This window comes from Gymnoscopelus braueri (genome assembly GCF_963280865.1).
Source record: "Gymnoscopelus braueri genome assembly, chromosome: 19".
Taxonomy (NCBI): domain Eukaryota; kingdom Metazoa; phylum Chordata; class Actinopteri; order Myctophiformes; family Myctophidae; genus Gymnoscopelus; species Gymnoscopelus braueri.
This window is the reverse complement of record NC_137621.1, coordinates 28467241-28491804: the sequence shown is the minus strand read 5'-3', so window position 1 is coordinate 28491804 and position 24564 is coordinate 28467241. Positions and strand designations below refer to the sequence as shown.

At 41.9% G+C, this 24564-nt stretch overlaps 1 protein-coding gene across 4 annotated transcripts; it reads left to right on the top strand.

The window, feature by feature from the left end:
- Positions 1-8127: 8127 nt before the first annotated feature.
- Positions 8128-23500, top strand: LOC308075345 (serine/threonine-protein kinase PAK 2-like). 4 transcript variants are annotated; one of them, XM_080415177.1, is made up of 16 exons: positions 11526-11731; positions 13573-13616; positions 14477-14652; positions 14744-14850; positions 15234-15381; positions 15607-15623; positions 15815-15928; positions 16373-16496; positions 16890-16953; positions 17132-17180; positions 17643-17755; positions 18037-18154; positions 18360-18459; positions 19165-19361; positions 21206-21343; positions 21859-23500. In XM_080415177.1, the coding sequence occupies exons 3-16, from the start codon at positions 14493-14495 to the stop codon at positions 21943-21945; spliced, it is 1536 nt and encodes a 511-aa protein (XP_080271303.1). In that variant the 5' UTR covers positions 11526-11731; positions 13573-13616; positions 14477-14492; the 3' UTR covers positions 21946-23500. The 4 variants fall into 4 exon arrangements, with proteins under 4 accessions (XP_080271302.1, XP_080271304.1, XP_080271303.1 ...); XM_080415176.1 differs by lacking the exons at positions 11526-11731; positions 13573-13616 and adding an exon at positions 8128-8358; XM_080415178.1 differs by lacking the exons at positions 11526-11731; positions 13573-13616 and adding an exon at positions 8128-8431.
- The last annotated feature ends 1064 nt before the right edge of the window (positions 23501-24564 follow it).

Sequence of the window (24564 nt, the reverse complement as noted above, 5' to 3'; positions counted from 1 at the left end):
GACCCCCTAGCTGCCGTCCACTCATCAGTGGGCTGATTGGCACAGTATTAAAGCAACGCACCTCCAAACACAGTTAGCTGTCTGTCTCTCCACACTGGTCTATTATCAGTCCAGGCTGGCCTGTTGGGCCCGCCTGTGTTCTCATCGCGCATTAGCGCAGGTATGTCTCTCCATCTTGCTGTTTATGCAATTGTCTTATGCTGCGTAGTGCATGGTCTTGAACTTGACCATGAGCGTTTGTGTCCTTTGTAGCCCTGGTGTGTCAACCCATCTTGTTGGCGTTTTGCGCCGGGCGTGCAGTGCTTCATGCTGCACAACGGGTACGTTGGTGGTCCTCCTTCTCCGCAGTATAGCAAGTTAATTTCAGGCACTATAATAACCATGGCCCTTTATTATTACAGTTTGTCTCCTACCGGTGTTCGCCGCTGCAGGCAGTCCATTGTGGCTTACGCCTTTGCTGCACCGCGGTACGTGACTGTCTCTCTCTGCTCCTGTCACCCGTCTTAATGAATATTAGTATTATACTGTAAATGGTAGAATGACACGGCCGTTTGTCCTTTCGGGCACCGTGATACTCCACTGCTGCTTTGCGGGTTTCCAATAACCCACGCATTAAGAACCCTCTCACACTGATAATCCATTCTGAGGTTCCCCTCCAGCTGAGCTTATGCCCTTATATGGGTGAACGTATTCTTTTCTGACGCATTGGTCCACACTCTCAGGCTCACAGCCAGCCTCCCTGTTTATTTTGTTTTAGTGTTATTGCTTATTTTGTTATTGTTTATTTAGTGTTGTTTCTTTGGTTTGGTTTATTTTCATGAGATTGTAGGCCTACAGACGGCATTCTATTATAACTTGCAGCACTGGCCCTATAGGCAAATAGATTTTATTAAGTGCATTGCCCGATTGTTTTTTTCTTATTAAATGTTTTGTTACTTTTATTATTGATGAGATTACCCTGTTACCATTATTACAATAAAGCTTTTTGTACTTTTTACTTTTCTGCCTTTTTATAATTGTACAACGAACTTGTGTGAGGAGTAATATATGTTCAGGTGGTTGGTTTACATTATAAATATTTCCTGGGGTGCTACTCCCCAGGTGTTGGCTATATTATATAATTATTCATACCGCCCTGCTACACTTGCATGCATGTATGAGGTGGGTTAATAATTATTTGAATAAAAGTATATTTTCAGCTCATTCTGTTCAGTCCATAAATGTTGTGTTCAGAATAATAAAAAACATAGTGTCATTATTATTATTATTATTATTATTATTATTATTAGTAGTAGTAGTATTAAGTTATTATTACTACTACTATTATGCTATTATTACTGTTATTATTATTATTATTATTAGTAGTAGTAGTAGTAGTAGTAGTATTAAGTTATTATTATTACTACTACTATTATGCTATTATTACTGTTATTATTATTATTATTATATTTGTCAGTGTGTTTGTGTGTGTCAGTAAAGAAGGCCAGTAGAGAGAGAGAGAGAGAGAGAGAGAGAGAGAGAGAGAGAGAGAGAGAGAGAGAGAGCATGTGTCTCTACAGAGAGAGAGAGCGCACTGGGGTAGAGCGAGCATGTGTCTCTACAGAGAGAGAGAGCGCACTGGGGTAGAGCGAGCATGTGTCTCTACAGAGAGAGAGAGCGCACTGGGGTAGAGCGAGCATGTGTCTCTACAGAGAGAGAGAGCGCACTGGGGTAGAGCGAGCGTGTGTCTCTACAGAGAGAGAGAGCGCACTGGGGTAGAGCGAGCGTGTGTCTCTACAGAGAGAGAGAGCGCACTGGGGTAGAGCGAGCATGTGTCTGTACAGAGAGAGAGAGAAAGAGAGAGAGAGAGAGAGAGCGTATTTGGGTAGAGTGACTAAATTAACGTGAATTAATGTATCCCCTAGCTGCTAGATTGATATTTAGATCTTAGTTGGTTCAGAGAAACGTGGCACATTTATCAGTACTGATTAATAATAATTATAATATTATAGATAATAATATAATCATTTAATTCCGAGATGAACTCGATAGATAGAGATAGATAGATATATAGATAGATATATGGGCAAAAGTGACGGTTTTAAGTAACGTCAGGGTTAACTGCGTGTGTTTGTTTGTGCATTATGGCCGCTGACTTTTGAGACAGACAGACAGACAGACAGACACCCAGGCTGTGGTAGATCGGTGGTAGACGTCTGTCTGTCTGTCAAGTTGTGAGCTTGTAGATCGGCTATTTTCAAGCCTATAAAATATGTCTGGAGTGGTTAATATGGCTAATAGTTGACATCTGCAACTGCAAAGTAGCCTAACTACTAGGACTAAAGTGTAGTTAGTTACTTTCATAACTGGCTGAAGTGGACAGTGGTGGAGAAAGTACTCAAAGGTTTTACTTAAGTAAAACATTTGAGTACTTTTTCCACCACTGATGCGTATATTACTTCATGTGAGATGTGACGAGATGTGGGTTAATTAACGAGAAAACATCTGAGGAACCTGAGCATGTGAGCGTCTCTGAGAGTAGGCCTACGTGATTACTGACCCGTCAATCAACGTGCGCGCATTAATAATGATAATAGCATGATAATAATATTTTTTTTATTATTCTGAATACAATATTAATGGACTGAACCTGAATGGTAATAACAAATGACGTTGTGGTCTTGGTCTGATGAACAGCTGCGCCAGAAGACTTTAATATTGCGCGCGTGCGCGCTCCCTCCTCGCGCACGTGATTCTGATGCTTTCAAAAACAGCAGATCTACAAGCTCATAGCATGGGATTCGACTTACTTGTTAGTCTCATTTGTAGAGGAAAGATGTGTGTCTGTCTGTCTGTGCGCACACGCACACACACACACAGACAGACACGCACACACACAGACAGACAGACAGACAGACAGACAGACAGACAGACAGACAGACAGACAGACAGACACCAAAAAATAGCCAATCTACGAGCTCTGTAGCGCGATAGATAGATAGACAGACAGACAGACAGACAGACAGACAGACTAGACAGACTAGACAGACAGACAGACAGACAGACAGACAGACAGACAGACAGACAGACAGACAGACAGACAGATAGATAATGTTACGTGCGTGGAAATAAATGACAGAAAATAAGAAATAAATTATAATAAATTACAATAAATGCATGACTGCTACCAAATGAAAATCTACATTTTACAGATCATATAAACATTAAAATGATAAGAATTCAAGTAAAATTGACAAAGATCTGGCTTAATGAAATCTCAACCGCTCTGTGTCAAAGCGCAAAATATAAAATTATTATGAGTGACACCTTGGGCCTGGGGGGGTCCCGGTGGGGGGGGGGGGGGGCACGCAGGTGGGGGGAGGTGAACAGCTGCGCCAGAATACTTTAATATATTAATACTCCCTCCTCGTTTTTTTTTTCTATTGAAAAAAAAAAAAAAAAAAACTTTATTTTTTGCCGGGCTCCCAAACTTGGGGGAGCCCCACAAAAAAAAAAAAAAAAAAAAAAAAATTATATATATATATTTTTTTTATATCTATTTTTCGGAATGGCAGGGTTTATTTCAAATTTTCAAAACCCCCCCACTCCTACACCCCCCCATTCCGAAAAAAAAATTCGGAGTGGGGGGGTGTAGGAGTGGGGGGGGGGGGGGTTTCGGAATGGGGGTGTGTATAAGTGGGGGGGTTTAGGAATGCGGGGGTGTACCCCATTCCACCACTGTGGGGCCAGAACAGAGAAAAGCTGTGACCGTGTAGATCGGCCAGAAGGACCACTGAGTGACGAGGCAACCAGTCGCCCGAGGCGGCAGACCAAAGTGGTCGGGCAGGGGTGTAAGCCTCAACCATAGCCTGGAGGTAAGAAGGAGCTGTTCCTTTCACTGCCCTGTAGGCTAGCACCAGGGTCTTAAACTGGATGCGAGCCGCTACGGGGAGCCAGTGTAGAGAACGGAGGACAGTATGTAATGATGACAGGGAACCCAGGCAAATAAACAAACACATTAACATATGTGTGTGTGTACTTGTACTCTACTAGTGAGGGAGAAATGTCCCCACAAGTATAGTAGAATTTGAAAAGTAGACATTGTTTGGACAATGGTCCTCACAAGGACTCAAAAAATATTTTATGCCTGATTTATACTTAATTGCACACCAGTGTCACGCACCAAAAACAGGCGATTTACAAGCTTACAATGCATCACACAGTGTAGATCACTTGTAGATCTGCTATTTTTGGTTTGTGACACCAACACCAGCGCGCCATTAAGTATAACTCAGACTTCCAGGTTTGGGTTAAAAATGGCCAAAAAGAAAATGCCATTTAGAAAATTGCCATCCTAAAATATACTGTAGATATTCTTCCAAATATAGTAATAAAACGTCTGTCTGTCTGTCTGTCTGTCTGTCTGTCTGTCTGTCTGTCTCTGTGTGTGTGTGTGTGTGTGTGTGTGTGTGTGTGTGTGTGTGTGTGTGTGTGTGTGTGTGTGTGTGTGTGTGTGTGTGTGTGTGTGTGAGATGAGAATTGTCTTCCTGAAAACACTTTTATTTTCAACTCGGGTTCAAAGAAAAGAAAAGAATATAGCTGCAAGCAGCAATAATACGGGGCCAGTGAATGCAGAGAGAAAAAAGAAAGAAGCAATGATAAGTAATATGCACAATAAGCAGACGCGTTGCTAGGTCTCTACTAGGTTGGGGGCTTAGAATTTTTTTATTTTTTATTTCGGTTTTAGGGTTAGGGGTAGGGTTATTTTAGGGTTATAGATATATAATTAAAAAATTAAAAAAACTACACCCCTGACAATAAGCCATAGAAACATAGAAGACTTGCCTATCCTCAAGAAACACTATGTGTAAACCTAATAATGCCAAATCATGATCACCTCAATACATTTTCGGGGACAGGGATCGAACCCGCGACCTACGGACTCAAAGGCTGCCTATCTTCTCATTGAGCTAGATATATGGCCTCCCTGATAGTGTCTGTTGATATTTATAAGTATTTCCGTCCATTACGAACCTAGCCTCTGTGTCCCAAACTACTCTAGATCACTGGTTCACAAACCATTTACCAATAAAGAATTTTTTTGTCTCCTTGGAACGAAAACTAGTGAAAGTAGCCGATCTACAAGCTCACAAAACGTTGCTATCTGAAAAGTTGTGAGATTGTAAATCGGCTATTTTCACAATGAAGTATGTCATACATTGCAAAAACATACTCTCTCAAAGAAGCATTTCATGTTACCTTTAACAGTTGCACATGCATTAATTGATACAATCATGTTGCGTGCAATGCAATTTAAATGAATTTTGTATTTTGTATTAAGTGAGGCTTGAACTGGTAAGCTTGACGTTGTAAGGCAGACGCTTTAGCGAGAAGCCATTAGACCAACAGACCTGATGTGGTGAAAAAGGAGAACATACATATGATACCGTTTCACGCAAATAGCAAAAAAAAGTGTTCTTCAAACTGCTAAAAATTGCGGACAATCTAAGGGCGGAGCTAACTGGTCAAAGTGATGCATGTGTTCCTCATGTGTCAAGGCACAAGTGTAAGCAAGTTTCATGGCTGTCGGCCAAACGAGGCATGCGTTATGCCTGTTTAAAGTTTGCATGTTCAAAAAAAATCTATCCCCTATAAATGTTTGCCTCCCTAGAGACAAAATGTTTCAAAATAAAAGTCTCTAGTTGTCCAGAGTGCCTCTGGCTGGGGTCGACACCATCATGGCTGCTCTCCTCTCCCCAAGTGCTGAGCGAGTCAACCCCAGGGAACATTGCATAGCCAGATAGAAGATGCACCATCTTCTTCAAACGTTCTACTTTAGAAATGTCTGGATGGACTTGTCTCCATCAGAGTGTGTGCGTGCGTGTGTGTGTGTGTGTGTGTGCGCGTGTGTGTGCGTGTGTGTGCGTGTGTGTGTGTGTGTGTGCGTGTGTGCGTGTGCGTCAACAGCAGCAAATAAGAGATGCCTCTCAAAATCATATGATTGTCAGTTGGTTGGCCTCAGATGGGTCCTCCATAGGATTGCGCTCCGGACTGCTGCTGATGTCATCATTGTGTTTAAAATACACACACACTCTTGTGATAATTTAAACCTTTCACCCCCCCCCAACGCCACACAGTGGCACAGCAATACAAATCATCAAATTACATCAAAACTGAACGTTACATCAACAATGGCTTATTAATTAAATACACTTATGATGCCGAAAGTAGCAACTCATGGAACTCACGGCCTTACAGTGTCCCACATGGTGGAGACTGGTGTTTTTGTGTGTGTGTGTGTGTGTGTGTGTGTGTGTGTGTGTGTGTGTGTGTGTGTGTGTGTGTGTGTGTGTGTGTGTGTGAGTGAGTGAGTGAGTGAGTGAGTGAGTGAGTGGTGTGTGTGTGTGTGTGTGTGTGTGTGTGTGTGTGTGTGTGTGTGTGTGTGTGTGTGTGTGTGTGTGTGTGTGTGTGTGTGTGTTACAATATACCGATATCCCCATCCATACAGGTGCAGCTATCTTGCAGTCCCAACTGATGAGCCATGGTCTGTATAGGAACCATATGGGAAAAAGGGTAGAATGCCAGACAAAATACTCAACAAGTACAGACAGCTGACTGAACCCCACTGACCGCCAACCTGCCATGACACCCCCCCCCCCCAGTAGTTAAATTAAGTTAAAGAGTAGAGTCACTTTAGAATTCATCAGGTGGTCACAGAGACTAGCAAAGTCCCCACAAGTATAGTAGAATTTGAGAAGTAGACATTGTTTGGACAATGGTCCTCACAAGAGCTGTTATTTTCAAAGCATTTGTATACATTTGGAAACTTGTAGTACATTTTGAATATCAGACTTTTATTTGTAACAGAGTATTTCTACATTGTGGTATTGGTACTTTTACTAAAGTACAAAATGTGAGTACTTCTATGAGTTCTTCCACCACTGATAGTGCCACGCCAAATGTTTAAACCTCCAACCCAGACCCATAGATAGAGAGAGTTACGACACACTTTGATCTCGCCGCAAAGCGGGCCGCAAAGGGCTTTAGTTCCAAACATTGGAACTATCTCATGAGATAGAAAGAACGAGTATTTCTGCATTTCATTCTTACAATCCGAGTCAACGCTAGTGTTGTCACTTTCATATTAGATCACGCTGCTAGTGTGACCAACCGAAGCAGCTTCAAACCAGGGTAACGAGTAACGACACGCTTTGATTTAGCCACAAAGCAAACATTGGAACTATCTTATTGAGCGCACTTCCGCATTCCATTCTTACAATGGGAGTCGACGCTGCGACGCTAGTGTCAGAACTCTCTTCATGGCTCTGCTTCAAAGTTCAGACGTCATCATTCACGTGGTTATTTCTAGTGTTGCCAGGTCTGCTTATTATAAGCGACTTTGGGCTTCTTTTTCTGTAAAGTTGCTTGTAAATATTTTTGGGCTTTTTTGGGCTTGTGTTTCTAAAAGAGTAGTTACTTATTTGGGCTTGTTTCCTATTGTTCTTTAAACCAGTGGTTCTCAAACATTTTCATTTCAAGGACCCTCAGCCCACATTAATATGAATTTGTCCGCTGCAGTCCGCAGTCCCCCCTTCTGGAAATATTTTGTGCCAGAGACCGCCATACAAGATTTGTTGGATTGGAAAATGTTCCACAATTTTCACTTTTCTCTTTCTTTGAAAATAGCTAAAGCTCACAACACGTCACATGGTGACGCGTTGTGAGCTTGTAGATCGGCTATTTTCAAATAGGTTAAAGTGCTCATGTCATGTCTTTTGGCTTGTTTTTTCATACACCACCTGGTTGCTTATTTCTTTCGCAATATCTGGCAACACTGGTTATTTCCGCACCAAAGCAGGGCAGGCTTTAGCAGTACGGACTCTCTCTTTTCTCGTTGTTCCGACCAGATGGGCGTGGTTTTGAGGTTAGGTTTGAGGCATACTTCCTGTAGCCTGGTAAACCCTCCCTCCAGAAATCTCATTTGTATTTTATTTCACTCCTGAAATCAAATGGAAATGAGAATTCCGGAGGGAGGGGCTTTACCAGGCTATACTTCCTGTGAGGTTAGGGCGATATTATAACTCTTGTGTAGGGATAGCATATAACCACACCCACCTGGGCGAAACACCAAAGAAAGAGGGAGTCCCTTTAGAAGTAGTAGCAGGCTAGCAGCTTTCTATTGAAAATTAGTGATTAGTGATTTTTCGGCACATGTGTCGCCGCTTCAATGTCAGACTGACTTGCTGCCATTATTACTATAAATCTGCACCAAATCAAAGGGGTTTTTTTTGCGACAAGAATCAGCGCGCGTGGCTGGGGCGGGGTTTCAAAAGGTTGTCTTTTTCCACTTCTTCTTTTTTTTGCGTTTGACAGCAACTGGTGAGTTTTGGCTTTGTTTGTGAATCAATGAAGAAGGGATAGTAGCACTCATAGCAGGGGGTTATACATAATGGTGAGTGAGTTATCATGTTCCTCATTCTTTTTCTACTCATCAGACTGGTTTTAACTTGGATCACTGGATGCGATTGATCTATTTTATAATTGATTATCAATTTGACTGATCACAAATAGCCAAATGTGTTTTTACATCAGCAAAGACATATAAATAACATAGAAGTGATACATAGACATACTAACGATCCTGATTGACCTAGTCCTAGCAGTGTTGTGGGTTCAGAGAGTTTGTTTTCCAAGTTAATGACAGACCAGGGGATGGTATAGTAGCCTGTAGTAGTCTATTAATATAGTAATAACCCTTTTGTGATTGCATTAGTATTAGTACGGTCTCCTTGTCATTCTTGCATGACATGAATACGTACAAGAGCAGGAAAGTGAAATACTGAAATATATGACTCAAGTAGTATTTACTTCTGTACAACTGCTTAATGTGGCCTACTGTAGGAACAAGACAAGTCAGTTGTCTTTACTTAAGTTGCAAACAACATTTTATATACTTGATTTTCTATGCACTGTGAAACCAAAGGTGGGAAATCACCTTTACACTGCTATTCTCTGTCAAAGTGCATGCCATTCAACCAGCATTGGTTTAGGAAATGTATAAAGTACATCAATAATATTGATTTTGATATGTGACCCATGTGTGAAGAAACGACACACATTGAATTCCTTTGATATACTATGAGCCCACCTGGGTCTGAATCTTGCCAGGAGGTTGCTTTGGTTGGAGAGCTCAGGCTGCCAGGTTGGTAGTTTTATCAATCAAGCTGTTGACATAGGGGAGTGGCAGCTGTTTGAATAACAGGATAAAGTGTTTAGTGTAATAGCTGGCCAGTGTGTTTGTTGCTGCAGGTGTTGCCAGGCCCATAATTAGTGACAAGTCTTCTGTTGTACAGTTTACAGTTTAGGCATTTAGCAGACGCTCTTAATCCAGAGCGATTTACAGTAAGCAAGGACACAAGATAATACATAAAACATCATAATACACATAATACATCAAATACTTAAAAATAGTAATCTAATAATAATAATAAAGTAATACATGCTGACATTGGTTCCTAAGAATCATCAAAACTAGCAGGTGAAAACACAGCATTGACAGTACACATGAAGTGTGTGTGTGTGTGTGTGTGTGTGTGTGTGTGTGTGTGTGTGTGTGTGTGTGTGTGTGTGTGTGTGTGTGTGTGTGTGTGTGTGTGTGTGTGTGTGTGTGTGTGTGTGTGTGTGTGTGTGTGTGTGTGTGTCCTATGTTTCTGTTAGTGAATGAAGGGGGGATTCTGATGGGCGGCGGTAGAGGGCAGGCCTACATCACTCCTTCCAGGAAGTCCTGTGCAGAATTTCCTTTTATAGAAGCCAAATACAAAAGCCTGCTGTTCAGTTCACTTCCTGTAAACAGCTCGACGTCTTTGCTCGCTCTCGTTTGGTTGGTCAGCATGGCCGTGTGACCCTCTGGTGGTCAGGGAGTTCCAGGATGAGGAAGCGGGCTTCCCTTAGAGGCCAGGCACAGGGAATAGAAAGTGCAGCAAAACAGAGTGAGCAGAGGAATGAGGAATAGAAGAAAAAAAAAATCGGAAAGAATATATAATTTTAGCATTGGGCAAGGGAAGGAGGTTAGAATGTTGGGGTGTTTTTACAGCATCTCTGAACATTCTTTTTTCTAAAATGCCTATGATTTGAGAGAAGCAGTGTGGAATGGTGATTGGTGGCCTAAAGTTAGCACTGGAACAGCTAGAGTGGCAGTTTCTGTCCAAATTGAGCAAGAAATCATTTGAACCATATACTAAATGCATGTGCATTTAAATCTCAGGGGATATATAAAGTGGAAGCAAGACAGGCCTAATAGCAGTGTGGCCTCCCTGTGGATCTCTGATGTTAAGTGGCCAGTCTATGTTGTCAGTCATCTATGATGTTAGTATTATGGCATCAGTACTATGATGACAGTCATCTCCATATTTGGTCAACGTTTTTTTGACTTCCAGCATTAAAATCTTATATGAAAATTGGCTTCAGGAAGGACCGGCCGGCGGACCACGTCGCCACGCTCATGCCACTATGACTCAGCTATAACCATATAAGGAGTTCCCAATGCAGCTATGCCTAAATATGGAGTGTGTTGTCTAACCTCAATGTGTCGTCATGGCATCAGGTGCAAACAAATCAGTCAGCTCCATATATGAGCATTAAAGGGATATGGACTGAAAGATACAGAGATCTTCATATATGGGCATATTGGTCGGATCGCCGGTGCGACGTAGGTGTGAGGGCCGCATAGTGGCCCAAACCTCTAATTACTATAAAAAAAAGTTCTATAAATTAGAAAAAATACTGTAATAAAATAATAATAAAATACATTCACAATGTGTACAACTACAAAATATTCTGGGACTTACTTCCTTGGCCGAAATTTGGAAGTGATCGGTTCAGCGGTTTGCATAATTAGCTGCAGACAGACAGACTTGTCACAGACAGACAGACACAGACAGATAGACCCTCTTCTAGATGTCACGTCTTCTAGTAGGAGCCATGCCTTAAAGAGGAAACCTGCAAAAGGCTTAGGGTTAGTTTGAGAATCACTGGCTTTTTAGACAACCCAACAATGACGCATGCTGGAACCAGGCTGTTCACCTGCTTGCTCACCTGGAGAATGTGTTGTGGCATTCATTAAGCCAATCTTAAATCAACAGAAATTTGAAACACGATCACACTGAACTAAGCAAGCCCCCCGGTTCTTGCAGTAAGTGAATGCGCCTGGACAGGGGCGTGGCATACACATTGATGGCCTGGGAGGACACACCCACCCTTCCCCTGCAGCTATGGAATTCCTTCCGAGACAACATGTCTCAGCCTGGCCCACCAGCACCCATTAGTCAGTCCAGCATGCATTGCACACACGTATGCGCGTGCACACACACACACACACACACACACACACACACACACACACACACACACACACACACACACACACACACACACACACACACACACACACACACACACACACACAATTTGAAGATGCACATTAAGGCTGGGCTGGGCTCTAATTTTACTCTGCAGGGACAAGACAGTACTTGTTGTCTCCTGGACCACTGAGGAATGAGCCAGCCTGCTATAACCTGCCCTGAGAAGAGGGAGAAAGAGAGAGACCTAGAAGGAGAAGGAAATAGTAAGAGATAGCTAGATAAAGGAGCGAAAGAGAAGACCGTAGATACTGTACACCCGACCAGGGAATATTACAAAAGCTGTTATTGTTTTTTACTGGTTTTCTGTAAGGCACAGAAGAGGGAACAAAGGGGTAAGTAGTATCCATTACCTCAACAACTAATGGCCTTCCTCCTTGAAAAGGAGGAAGGTGACCAAGAAGTACAGAGAGGTACATTAGGAGAGCATGGTATGTAAGTTGACTGTGTGCTTTCTTTACAGTGTCATGGCTTGGTGTAATTTTGCTGTATTTCAAGATTTGACACTAACAATTAATGTTACTGTCATAACGTGTTGCAGACAGGCTGTCTTATCACATAGTTATCCTGATTCTGAACTGTAGCAAATCACTGTTGGGTACTACTAACCTAGTTTAGGTTTACAGCTTATAAGCTTACATGAAATTGTGGTTTCAACTTGCAATATTCAGAGTAGAACATTCAGAGCAAACATGTCTATGAGGAACGTTGAATTCTGGCTGAGGACTGAGGAGTAGGTTATTATACTCATAAAAAATGTTGGAGCCAAATAATCCAACATGAGTCAACTCAAGTGGCATTTTCATAAGATTAGACCTATACTGTTGATGTGGGTCACTGTTCAAGGTTATCTTTCTTAACTCCAAGGGTCAATTTGTAGTACATTGTAGTGTAATACATTGTTGAACACTGACAATGACAAATGCATTAAGCAAAGCCTGTAGCAAGGTGATCACCTCCTCAGTGGAATGTGTGGACCATGATTGGCTCGCTGAATTGACCTGCAATGCTTCAGAATTTGCATTAAGTTTGAAGCACAGCAGTAGGTACAACTTAAGGCAGCCTACATGCTAACATGCATGCAATGCTTGTTGCTTTCCTAGTACCGGGCCAGCCCACCTGACTCAGAAAGTAAGCCACATTTGTTATCCAGGTTAACTCAGACTGTGTCAGCGGGATCAGACACAGGAAGTGAGGAAACCTTCGTTTGCTTCCTGTTTTGTGTGTGTGTGTGTGTGTGTGTGTGTGTGTGTGTGTGTGTGTGTGTGTGTGTGTGTGTGTGTGTGTGTGTGTGTGTGTGTGTGTGTGTGTGTGTGTGTGTGTGTGTGTGTGTGTGTGTGTGTGTGTGTGTGTGTGTGTGTGTGTGTGTGTGTGATATCTACAATTTTGCCATTTAGCAGACCAGCTGTAGGGGTGCATCATGCCCTGAAAGTAATGCGTACCATGCCCTTGACTGCCTTGTCGGTCATTGCCAGTCTTTTGAACTGGATGCAGGTAGCAACCTCCAAATACATGTGTGTACATATGTATATGGACTATATGGAGGTGTGTATGTATGTATGTATGTATGTATGTGTTCGAAGCAGGTTATAAAGTGGTCATAAGCTGTTTTTCACCTTTTTATGAGGACAACAAATGACACTCAGAGACTCAACCTTGAGTGCAAGAGTATTAGAGTGTTGTTTTCTTTCTTTCTTTTCCCCCCCCCTCACATTTTATGCTCCATTGTTCAGACAGGAGAGTGTAGAGATTAGAAAGACAGGAATCCAAGGGCAGAGAGAGGAGAGACATGCAAGACATGATGGCGACTGGACTCAAACCCGGGTCCACGTGGCCCACAAGGAGCACACGGTCCGTGCACTGCACCAACCAGGCACCCAATAGTCGAACTCTTAGTCCATTTTCATAACGTGTTAAATCGACATTTCTTTTTATATGTAGGTCACATGTAGACACAGTCTTTCTCCACCCCCGCTCTGGATTACATCCCTGTCTTCTACTCCTCTCATAACATACTCAGTCTCTCACTCAGAGTCAGTGATATTCTTTGCTCTGTCTCGCTCTCTTCCTTCCTCATTCATTTGCAAAGCCATGAACGAGACCCAACACGTCACATCACCCTGTCAACTTTACTTCCTGCTCACTCTTTGTGTTCCCTTCTTTCAAACGCATTCAGTAGGAGACCAAACCAGACAGCAATGCGGCTGGCAGACATAGTAGGTGTGTGTCTTGTCTCTGTACGTAACGTAAGTGTGTCTGGTTCAGTTTGTTTTGATAACAGTATAGTGCTGCTGTGTGCTTGTTGTCTTGTTGCTTAGTTGTTGTTTTTATCTCTTGAACAACGGCTAAATGTAGATGTATACTTATGGAGCACTGCTTCTGTTTGTTACCTTATTTAATTCTGGTTTTATACTTCAACTTAAACACTATATACTTTGTTGTGCATCAACAGCCATGTGAGCTTGTAGATCTTCTATTTTTGCCAAATGTGTGCCCATTTTTGCCAAATGTTTGCCCATTTTTGCCAAATCTTGGCCTATTAGGAGGCTATGGTGCATGTGGCTAAGTATCTGTATTTGATTGGCTAGGCCGATGCCGTTGGGAACGATGCCCGTTGGGAAACGCATGCCCCTCTGGTTATGCAAGGTTGCACACGTTGTCAGGCTAGCTGTTGCACCCGTCTGTGCCACTTTTATGCCCATATATGGAGATCTCTGTATCTGTCCCTCTGCCTGTGTCTATTTTATGCCCATATGTGGAGATCTCTTCATCTGTCTGTCTGTGTCCCTTTTATACCTATATATGGAGATACCAAGAGCTGATTCGACCATAGATGCGTATTTGCAGGTTTATCAATATTCTTTGGAGAATCACAGATCCGACCAACCTCTCAGAGTTTGAAGTCAATCGGTCGGTCGGTTCTTGAGATACGCAAAGGACAGATACACACATTTACAGCATCTAGAGATTGACAGTCTCACATTTCTCTTCTGGATGTGAGCGTCTGTTGACATATAATGGGTGGCGTACACATGTGTGTGATCATGCATTTACGTGTCTGAATCTCTTTTATCTCACAGGTGTACATGTGTGTAGATGTGTGACAGCGGAGTGTGTGAGGACAAGCCCCCCGCCCCCCCTGTCAGGATGAGCAGCCAAGGAGGAGGAGCCAAGGACAGCTCACGGCCGCTGCCCTCCGTACCAGAAGAGAAGAAGTCCAGAAACAAGATCATCTCCATCTTTGCCTCGGAGAAGGGTGAGAGAGGCTGTAAACGCAGAGACAAGCACACGGCATGCGAAGCCAAAGAACCTATAACCAGATCTTAACCTTTGACCTCTGTCCGCAGGAGGCAGAAAGAAAGACCGTGACAAGGACAGACCGGAGATCTCTTCCCCCTCAGACTTTGAACACACCATCCATGTTGGCTTTGATGCTGTCACTGGAGAGTTCACTGTAAGTGTGTGTGTGTGTGTGTGTGTGTGTGTGTGTGTGTGTGTGTGTGTGTGTGTGTGTGTGTGTGTGTGTGTGTGTGTGTGTGTGTGTGTGTGTGTGTGTGTGTGTGTGTGTGTGTGTGTGTGTGTGTGTGTGTGTGTGTGTGTGTGTGTGTGTGTGTGTGTGTCTGACCAGCCTATATATCCATGTGTCTTCTGTGTACCTGTAGTAGAATTCCTGCTCTCTTTTGTTTAAACACTTGTTTTGGTTATTCTAGTAAGTATTGTAGATCCGCTACTTTCTTTTTTTTTTTTACCTTGATATGAAAATGTTTGAGAACCAAGAATTATTATTATTATTCACTTAATTTGCTGAATTGTGTCTGTGTGTGTGTCTGTGTCCAGGGCATGCCAGATCAGTGGGCCCGTCTCCTTCAGACGTCCAACATCAGTAAATCAGAACAGAAGCAGAATCCTCAGGCTGTCCTCGACATTCTCAAGTTCTATGACTCAACCAGCAACAAACAGAAATACCTTAGCTTTTCTGCCTCAGGTCCGTGCCCCTGATATCTGCCTGTTTCCTACTTCTACTAATACAAGCTCACAACGCGTCGCATTCATTACGCGTTGTGAGCTTGTAGATCGCCAATTTTTGGTGCATGAAACTGTCATACTTGTCTTGTTGCGAATCTTAGGCTAGGCTTTACAGAGAAACCTGACCCTTGACATTGTGCTCTCTCTTTCTCTTTCTCTCTCTCTCTCTCTGTCTCTCCTACAGATAAAGATGCACAGTTGGTGAGTAATTTCATGTCATCCATTCTTGCAAAAATGTATGAAGTTGACTGTACACTGCCTGTCTTTTCAAGTGAGTCACAGTGTCTCTATGGAGCAACAATGTATTCTGAGAGACACTGTCACGAAAGTGAGACGTACTATTGCGTCCTGTATTGTGTTTCACATGCCTGTGACCGTGCTCGCTGTTGCAGCCAGGTAAACAGGGTACAGACACCTCGCCGTTGATCGGTAAGGATGGGGTTGATGACGATGACGATGAAGCTCCGCCTCCGGTGGTGGCGCCAAGGCCGGAGCACACAAAATCTGTGAGTCGTCATGCTGACCGACAACTGCTAGCACTTAGTTTTTATCTGCGTAGTAGTAAAGAAAAGTGTCAAAAAGCATATCTTCCCAAAGCTAATTAAATTGAGGATCCCAGATTCGATAGCAGGCAATATACATTATTATGGCAACGTAAAATATAACCATCTTATATGGGTCGTTATAATCAGCCCATTATTGTTCTTTTATATCTATCTTTTATATCTAATCTTTTTTAGAACCACATAATTTCATATGGAAGCATTTTAGGGTGCATATTAAGCCTTTTTGTTTTTTGTAAGTGTCCCGTGTTTAGAAGATCCATCCATAGATGGACGACGGACGATGTTTAATGATTTCAGTGTTTTAGTACAAAGAAGTAAGCACTGGAATTATAATTCCAAAATGTGAAAGAGGAGAATGCATGTACCTGTGCTCTGGTGTGTCAGGTGTACACGCGGTCAGTGATCGACCCACTCCCAGAGACTGACTCGGCTTCCAAGGCGGCTGACAGGCAGAAGAAGAAGGGAACCAGCGGCAAGATGACCGACGAGGAGATCATGGACAAACTCAGTATGTTAACCACTTTCAACCTGGTGGATTCCCTATTTTGGGCTTGTCGTTATAGTAGAAAATTATACAGTTTTCAGAATTTGCTAAAAAAAAGTGTCACACTGCGACACGATTTGAGCTTATATAGTAGATCATCTATTTTCACTGTTGACTGTACGATTAAGTAAGTAATTTAGGGCTAAAGTGCTTAAACAGTATACAGTATGTACAAACTCAAATACACACACACACAAATGGACACAGAGGCGTATTACCTAACAAACAACCACACAGCCACACAGACATATATATACTCATACACATACAGTACTCCACTGTACATACTGTATGCGTACACACTTCATGTGTACTGTCAATGCTGTGTTTTCACCTGCTAGTTTTGATGATTCTTAGGAACCATTGTCAGCATTGGAGATCCTAAGAAGAAGTACACGCGGTACGAGAAGATTGGCCAGGGGTGAGTCAGTGTGCAGGGTTATTTAAATAACGGAATACTTAACTTTGGCAGTAAATGTATTTTGTATCTGTCCTTGTCAAAAACAAACAACTACAAACATACTTTGTACTGTGGGGGGAAATGCTTGAAACAAGCATAAAAATGTGACTCCTGTTCCATTTATTTCCTTGTCCCTCAGGGCATCTGGAACGGTATACACAGCCATAGATGTGGCCACGGGTCAGGAGGTACGGTTACAGCACTGTTGAACTATGCCATCAGCAAAGAGGAAGTCTTTTTAAATGTCATGTGTACTACTAAAATGTATTTTCCAGTTTCACTTTGGTGTTCAGTATTTGTGTAGATAGACATGGAGAAGCTGATCTACAAAAACAACATTATGTTGAGCTAGTATGTGGTTTTCCATTCAAACCGGCTATTTTGTTTGTATTTACATACGTATATGTGCCACGATGATTTTCCATGTTGACCTTTATGTAATGATCTATTCATTGCCAGCCATAAAGGGACATATTGTTAGCACCTACTGCTAGCGTAGTTAGCAGTAGTCAGCATGCATCCATATGACTTACGCTACCAACACCACAACTAAAAATAATAAACTGTTTCTATATCACCTTTCATAAATGTGTAAATGTATGTATGTTCTGCATCTGTGCTACTATGTTCATGTGACATGTGTTTTACAGGTTGCCATCAAACAGATCAACCTGCAGAAACAGCCCAAGAAAGAGCTGATTATCAATGAGATTCTGGTGATGAAGGAAATGAAGAATCCCAATATTGTCAACTTCTTAGACAGGTAACCCCCCCCCCCCCCCCACATGTACACACGCACACACATTCACACACATTCACTCACACACACACACACACACACACACACACACACACACACACACACACACACACACACACACACACACACACACACACACACACACACACACACGCTCCACATGCTCCATCGAACGATTATCAGCGCGAGACTCCATAATGCGACAAAGTATCAGGCTTAAATGGCCGTCAACTATTGCCTTGCATCATCTGTGTGTGTGTGTGTGTGTGTGTGTGTGTGTGTAGTTTCCTGGTAGGAGATGAGCTGTTTGTGGTGATGGAGTATCTGGCTGGCGGTTCGCTAACAGACGTGGTGACAGAGACCTGCATGGACGAGGCTCAGATCGCTGCTGTCTGCAGAGAGGTACGTAGAGACCGGGAGAGGAATGCAGAAAAGAGAGTGGAGGAGCAGGGAGAAGATAAAAGGAAGAGAGAGTTGGGGTATTAGGGAAAGGAATGGAGGAGGGTGGTTGAAGAGGAGGGTGACTTGGTATAGTAGAGGTCATCATAGAGGTCAGACTGCATTGGACAGCACAAACATTTTAGTTTATGTCTCTCTCTCTCTCCAGTGTATCCAGGCTCTTGAGTTCCTCCATGCAAACCAGGTCATCCACAGAGATATTAAGAGCGACAACGTACTGCTGGGAATGGATGGATCTGTCAAACTCAGTAAGGGAACACACACACACACACACACACACACACACACACACACACACACACACACACACACACACACACACACACACACACACACACACACACACACACACACACACACACACACACACACACACACAGAGACAGACAGACACACAGACACACACACAGACACACAGACACACACACACACACACACATATACATATACACACACACACACACACACACACACACACACACACACACACACACACACACACACACACACACACACACACACACACACACACACACAGATGTGTACAAAGTCAAACACACATACAGTCTGTTAGCATTTACTTGAGTTTGACTCGGTTGCACAGATAAATATTGTGAAAATTGGCAATTTGGTACTAAAAGGTCTTAAAAGTCCTTAAATTGTCACTTTAGAAATGTGCAGATACCCTGTATACACTTATACTGTATGTTGGTTTGTTTACTGTTGAGTGAGAAAACAATGACAACAACCCACAGGTTGAGAACCACTGTGTTAGCACACAAGACATTCTTCTTTATACAGTGCTTAACTGAACGGTAAGAAAAGGATATTTATTGCGTTGAACTTCCCATAACAATTCAACTAAAAGGGTACCTCTGTACAACACTGATTAAACTGACCCCCCCGCCCCCTCTATCTCTCTCTCTGTCTCTTTTCCTCTCTCTCCCCTCCAGCCGATTTTGGCTTCTGTGCCCAGATTACCCCAGAGCAGAGCAAACGCAGCACCATGGTGGGGACTCCATATTGGATGGCCCCTGAGGTGGTGACCAGGAAGGCCTATGGGCCTAAAGTGGACATCTGGTCCCTGGGCATAATGGCAATAGAGATGGTGGAGGGCGAGCCCCCGTACCTCAACGAGAACCCTCTCAGGGTGAGTGTGTTGGCGGGCACTTAAATACTGTAATTATAATCATACATTTGTTTAATTCTGTAAACAAGGCCGACCGTCTAAAAGCCTGGCCTTTAAACACTGTGATTCTCCTTACACCCAACTGGAAATTGGCCAAAGGGTGGTGCTAGAGGAAAAACCATGGGGTTTCTCAAATACCGTAATTTTCGCACTATAAGCCGCACCTGAATATAAGCCGCAGCAGCTAAATTGAATGATTTGTACATATATAAGCCGCACTGGACTATAAGCCGCGGGTGTAAAATCCATAGATTTAGGAGGTCCCCTATTGGCCGTTAGCTGCAAAAATCCATAGATAAGCCGCACCGTTATATAAGCCGCAGGGTCGAAAAAATGGAAAAAAGTCGCGGCTTATAGTCCGAAATTTACGGTAGTTAGGGTTCATCTCCCATGGATCTGAGTGTGCTCAGCAAGTTTCATGGCAATGAATCTACCCATTTGATTTTGGGATAACTTGTGCGCAGGTGCAATGTTTGGCCTATGGGTGGTGCTAGATGAAAGGATTTGGGATCACCTAAATCAGTAGGGTGAATCCTTGCTGAACACATTAAGTTTCATGACAATCTGCCCATTAGATTTTGCGATGATATGTGTGCAACTGGATATTTTGGCCTATGGGTGGCATCATGGCAATCCAACCAGTAGTTTTCAAGATAATGGTGAACAGACCGTCTAATCAACCTAGCAATCCTTAGAGTCCCACCGTTACTGGTCCTAAAAATCCTAAATATTATAGACCTTTTTTGTAGAAAGTCTGATAGTTTGTCATTTCCCTGGACAGCGGTTATAAACAGGAAGTTCACAATGGTTGGAATGTTCAGGACGGTATTGTTATTGTTTACAGGATGAAGCTGTCTGTAATATATGAATGAGTCCATATTCTAATATTTGAACAGAATTTTCATAACATTTTTCATGAACAGTTCCACTTTTTACAACTGTCTTTGCGTCACTGCTGGAACATAATGCTGTATATTCATACCATCAAAGATTTTCAAGATTCAACCTCTTTTGCTGGCTCTCTTCTTAGCAGACAATACATTTAGCGACAACAACAAATTTGTGACACACAAACGTGTTGTAATTTGTAGGTTTGTGTAAGGTCTAAAACGTTTGAGAAAGAATCATCTACATACAGTACACTCTATCATTGACGAGAGAAGTGGAGAATTGGGCACTTCTACTGTGACTACTGTATGTATGGATGAATGCAAATTAAAATATTGACAGTACATATGTTGTACATTGTCATGTGGAAACCAGGAAATGGAAAAAAGAGCCTGTGTTCCAATGGACGTAATATAGTTAGTTACTATTTTGTCACAAGGCAGCTCTTCTTAATACTTTTCATTGGTTAAATATTTATAAACTCCACAGACCGATTTCACCTCTTAAAATCTCTATACTTAAAAAAAGCTGAGTTGTAACTGTACTTGGTATGCTCTTGTACTCTACACCAAATCTCACAATCTCAAAAAGCTCATAACGTGTCTGCTATTTTTAGCGAATGTTCCATTCGGAATAGCGATGCTTGGGTTCAAGTGGTTAATCACTTTACATGTTTTATTTTAAATAGCTAAAATAGCAGATCTACAAGCTCACGAGGCGTTGTGGGCTTGTAGATCTGCTACTTTTACTACTTTTGCGTGACAACAAGCTTGCTATGACAAAGTAGGGCATTAATATGGAGATACAAGGTTTCTGTATGACCGCAACGATAGTTATATCATCGCATCTTACCTTGCTCTGTTTGTCTTACCATTCTGTAAAAATGTGTTGAGTTACCATGTGCTGTTGTCTTACAGGCTCTGTATCTGATTGCCACCAATGGGACTCCTGAGCTGCAGAGTCCAGAGAAGCTGTCCCCTGTCTTCAGGTCCTTTCTGTCTCGCTGTCTGGAGATGGACGTGGAGAAACGAGGAAGTGGCAAAGAGCTGCTGCAGGTAAGCAGTGGTGGAAGAAGTTCTCGCATGTTTTACTTAAGTAAAAGTATCAATACTGCTATGTAGAAATACTCTCTTACAAGTAAAAGTCTGTAATTCAAAATGTATTTGAGTAAGTACAAAAGTATTGTTATCAAAATGTACTTAAAGTACCAAAAGCAGAAAGTGCTCATTATGCAGAATGTCCCATTTCACAACTTTTCAAATGTATAAAGATCTTTTGAGAATAGCAGATCTTCAAGCTCACAATGCGTCGCATTGCAATGGCCGAAATGTATATAGGGCTGAAGCGGTTAATGTATGTTTTGTAATAATAATCAAAATCTACAAAGTAACTAGTAACTTTAAAGTTTTCAAATAATTGTAGTGGAGCATGAGCAAGTATGATATTTGCCTCTCGGATGTAGTGGAGTAGAAGTAAAAGTACAGAAAATTGGAAATACGGCTATTTTCCACTGTGTCGTTAACTTCGTTATATTTAATGTGAACTTTCTCTTTTCTGCGTGTCCCTGCAGCACCCATTCCTGAAAATGGCCAAGCCTTTGTCCAGCCTCACACCCTTAATCTTGGCAGCCAAGGAGGCAATGAGGAGCAACCGCTAAGCAGCAATGCCAGTGGATACTGTGCTAACTCTCATCCTCTACTGGTCTATTTATGATAATCAGGGCAGGAATCTAACCGTTTTTTTTTTCCTCCAACATTTTTGTTCACCAGCCACTTTGACTATTTTACCGACGAGGAGAACCTTCAAATAAAGATTGCCTCCTGCGTGCCAAAGTGGCTGGTGGAGGAGACAGTACTGTAACACCAGCCGGTGTTAATTTTCTACCCCGATGACATCCCTTAACTTAGCAACTTTGAATGGTTCTCATGTCTGATAATTGGTTCGTGTCTCTGATTGCTGATAATTTTGCTAATCTTCAAATGACTTTGCACAATCTCCAGGGTTTCTCGACTGATACTAGATTTAATTTTAGATTTGGTGGCCATGTAGCCTGTGTGCCTTTTGTGCCGTGTTCCATAGACTCATGCAGCAAACCCCTCTACTCCACATTTTATCAGCATGTTCTACAATACCGAGGCAGGGATGTGAGGATTATTTTTGTTTTTTCCAGTTTCCCATTCATTTGTTAAGTGTCCCTTCTTCTTACCTGCATATTTGTGTTAGTGATTAACCAAGAGTTGATGCACAAAAACGCACCATTTTTATCTCAAACCAACACAGACTTCATTCATTCCTTCTCTCAAACACACATGAATGGTGTACGGAAACAAATTTGAACACAATGGTTGTTGTCATGTGAGAACTGTCGCTCAGTTATAGCTGACTGCCATTGTTGGAGAATATGCATTTTTCATATGTTGTATTTTGTTATTTCCTCTACATGCCATGCCTTGATGTTGGTTGATATTGTTTTTTTTAAATTTTATACAGAACTGGAGGACTTTTTTTTTGTATGTTATGTACTTTCATTGGCTGATGTCCAGTCTTCATCTGAAAAGTTCTCCAGCTTTTTTAAAAGTTTTCTATCATTGTGTTATATTTACAACTAATATGAAAAATGTCCATAATATGAACCAGATTCTTTTTTTATTTGTTTTTCACATCAATTCTATCTCTGCATTAATGAACTGGATTAATAAGTGACAGCATCAGACCAGGGTAGAAAAATAAATCATAATTCCTTGTGTTTGTATTTTTAACCTGCTTGGAGTAACAGATAGGTGGGATTCACCACAGATGATAAACACTCCCAGTGAGACCATTATACTGTATGAAAGTATGAAAATATTTTTTATGTTGGCAATTTACCTGAAACTATCCCAACTGCCCTGATGCAGCAAACCCCAGTTACTGTATCTGGTACCCTACACAGGTCAAGACCATAGAATCCCTCAGAAATACCATTTCATTAAGTTTTCACAGAGCTCATATTAGCCATGAGAGTTTTGAAGAACCCACCTGAGGTCATGGAGAGGGATATTACCCTATTAAGTCTTAGGACATAGGATTCTAGCCCAGAGCACATATTCCAGTCAAAAGGTTAACAATACTGTATGTTTTAAATAATAAAGCCAAGGACTCCTACGTGTGAATCAAAGCCTTGTGAAATCACAGCATGTAAGTTATTATTAAAGATGAACTTGGAATCAGAATCGGAATCAGAATCAGTTTTATTGTCACATCACAGGTTTACAAGGTAAAAAAGTGGGTGAAATTCGTTTTTGTACATCGTTCCCATCGCAACGTTAATTTCCATAGAAAGAAGAGGGAGGGGGGGGGGGGGGGGGGGGGGGGCAAGTGGGAAGGAGATCAAAACAAGAGAGCAACAGAAGGCCAGACAAGTTATCTACATATTTACAAAGTACCTGAGATAATAAAAAACTAAGGTGCCTGAGCATAGCAGCAATGTATGTATACTGTGGAATGGACTCCATATAAAATTATTCATGGGAAAAATATTGTCATTGCTGTGAGTTACATTTCTGGACACCAGATGGCACTATTGAACTGATACACTATAAAAAGATAAATTCAGCTGGATACAGCAGGCAGGATACAGTCTGTCAGAAACTGTCTGAAACCTATGACTTCCCCCTCATTTATGATTCCCCTCATTTGTGATCTAATCTCTGTTCTGGTGGAAGGACTGCTGAACTGGAAGTTGTTCCTTCGAAAAAATTGTTAAATGTTACATTTCAACATGAATTTACTTGCCAGCTATGAACTAACAAATAATTTATTGAGTGAAGTGTTTCAACAATCCATAAGGGATAAGACCTCATCTCATAAGAGTACAGTGGGATCTCGCTTTGGGACTACAATGGCCCCAGGGCCCATCAAAGCAAGCAAAGCAAACGGAAAATGAATTAATCATATGACAGTCATATATTTCCCCCATCAGTGGATATAGGTGTGTATTTGCCTACGTAGGAAGTAATTTGAATGGCTGTTATGTTTCGCTGCTAACCACACTTCCTATAATTCTAAGTGAAATACTGAATTTATTGTGACTTCTTATTTTAGCTTTAATCAATAAAAAAGCATTTAACTTTTATGAGCCATAGTGTTAAATTACAGTAATGTGTTCAAAGTTTTACATTGCGAAGTCTTTTAATATTACACTTGTGTTGCAGGATCAACTGCCTCTCCAGTACTCAGTCAAGTGTGTTTATCTAGGAGAGACTGTCACTCTGAGCTGTACAGCAAGTACAGGAGT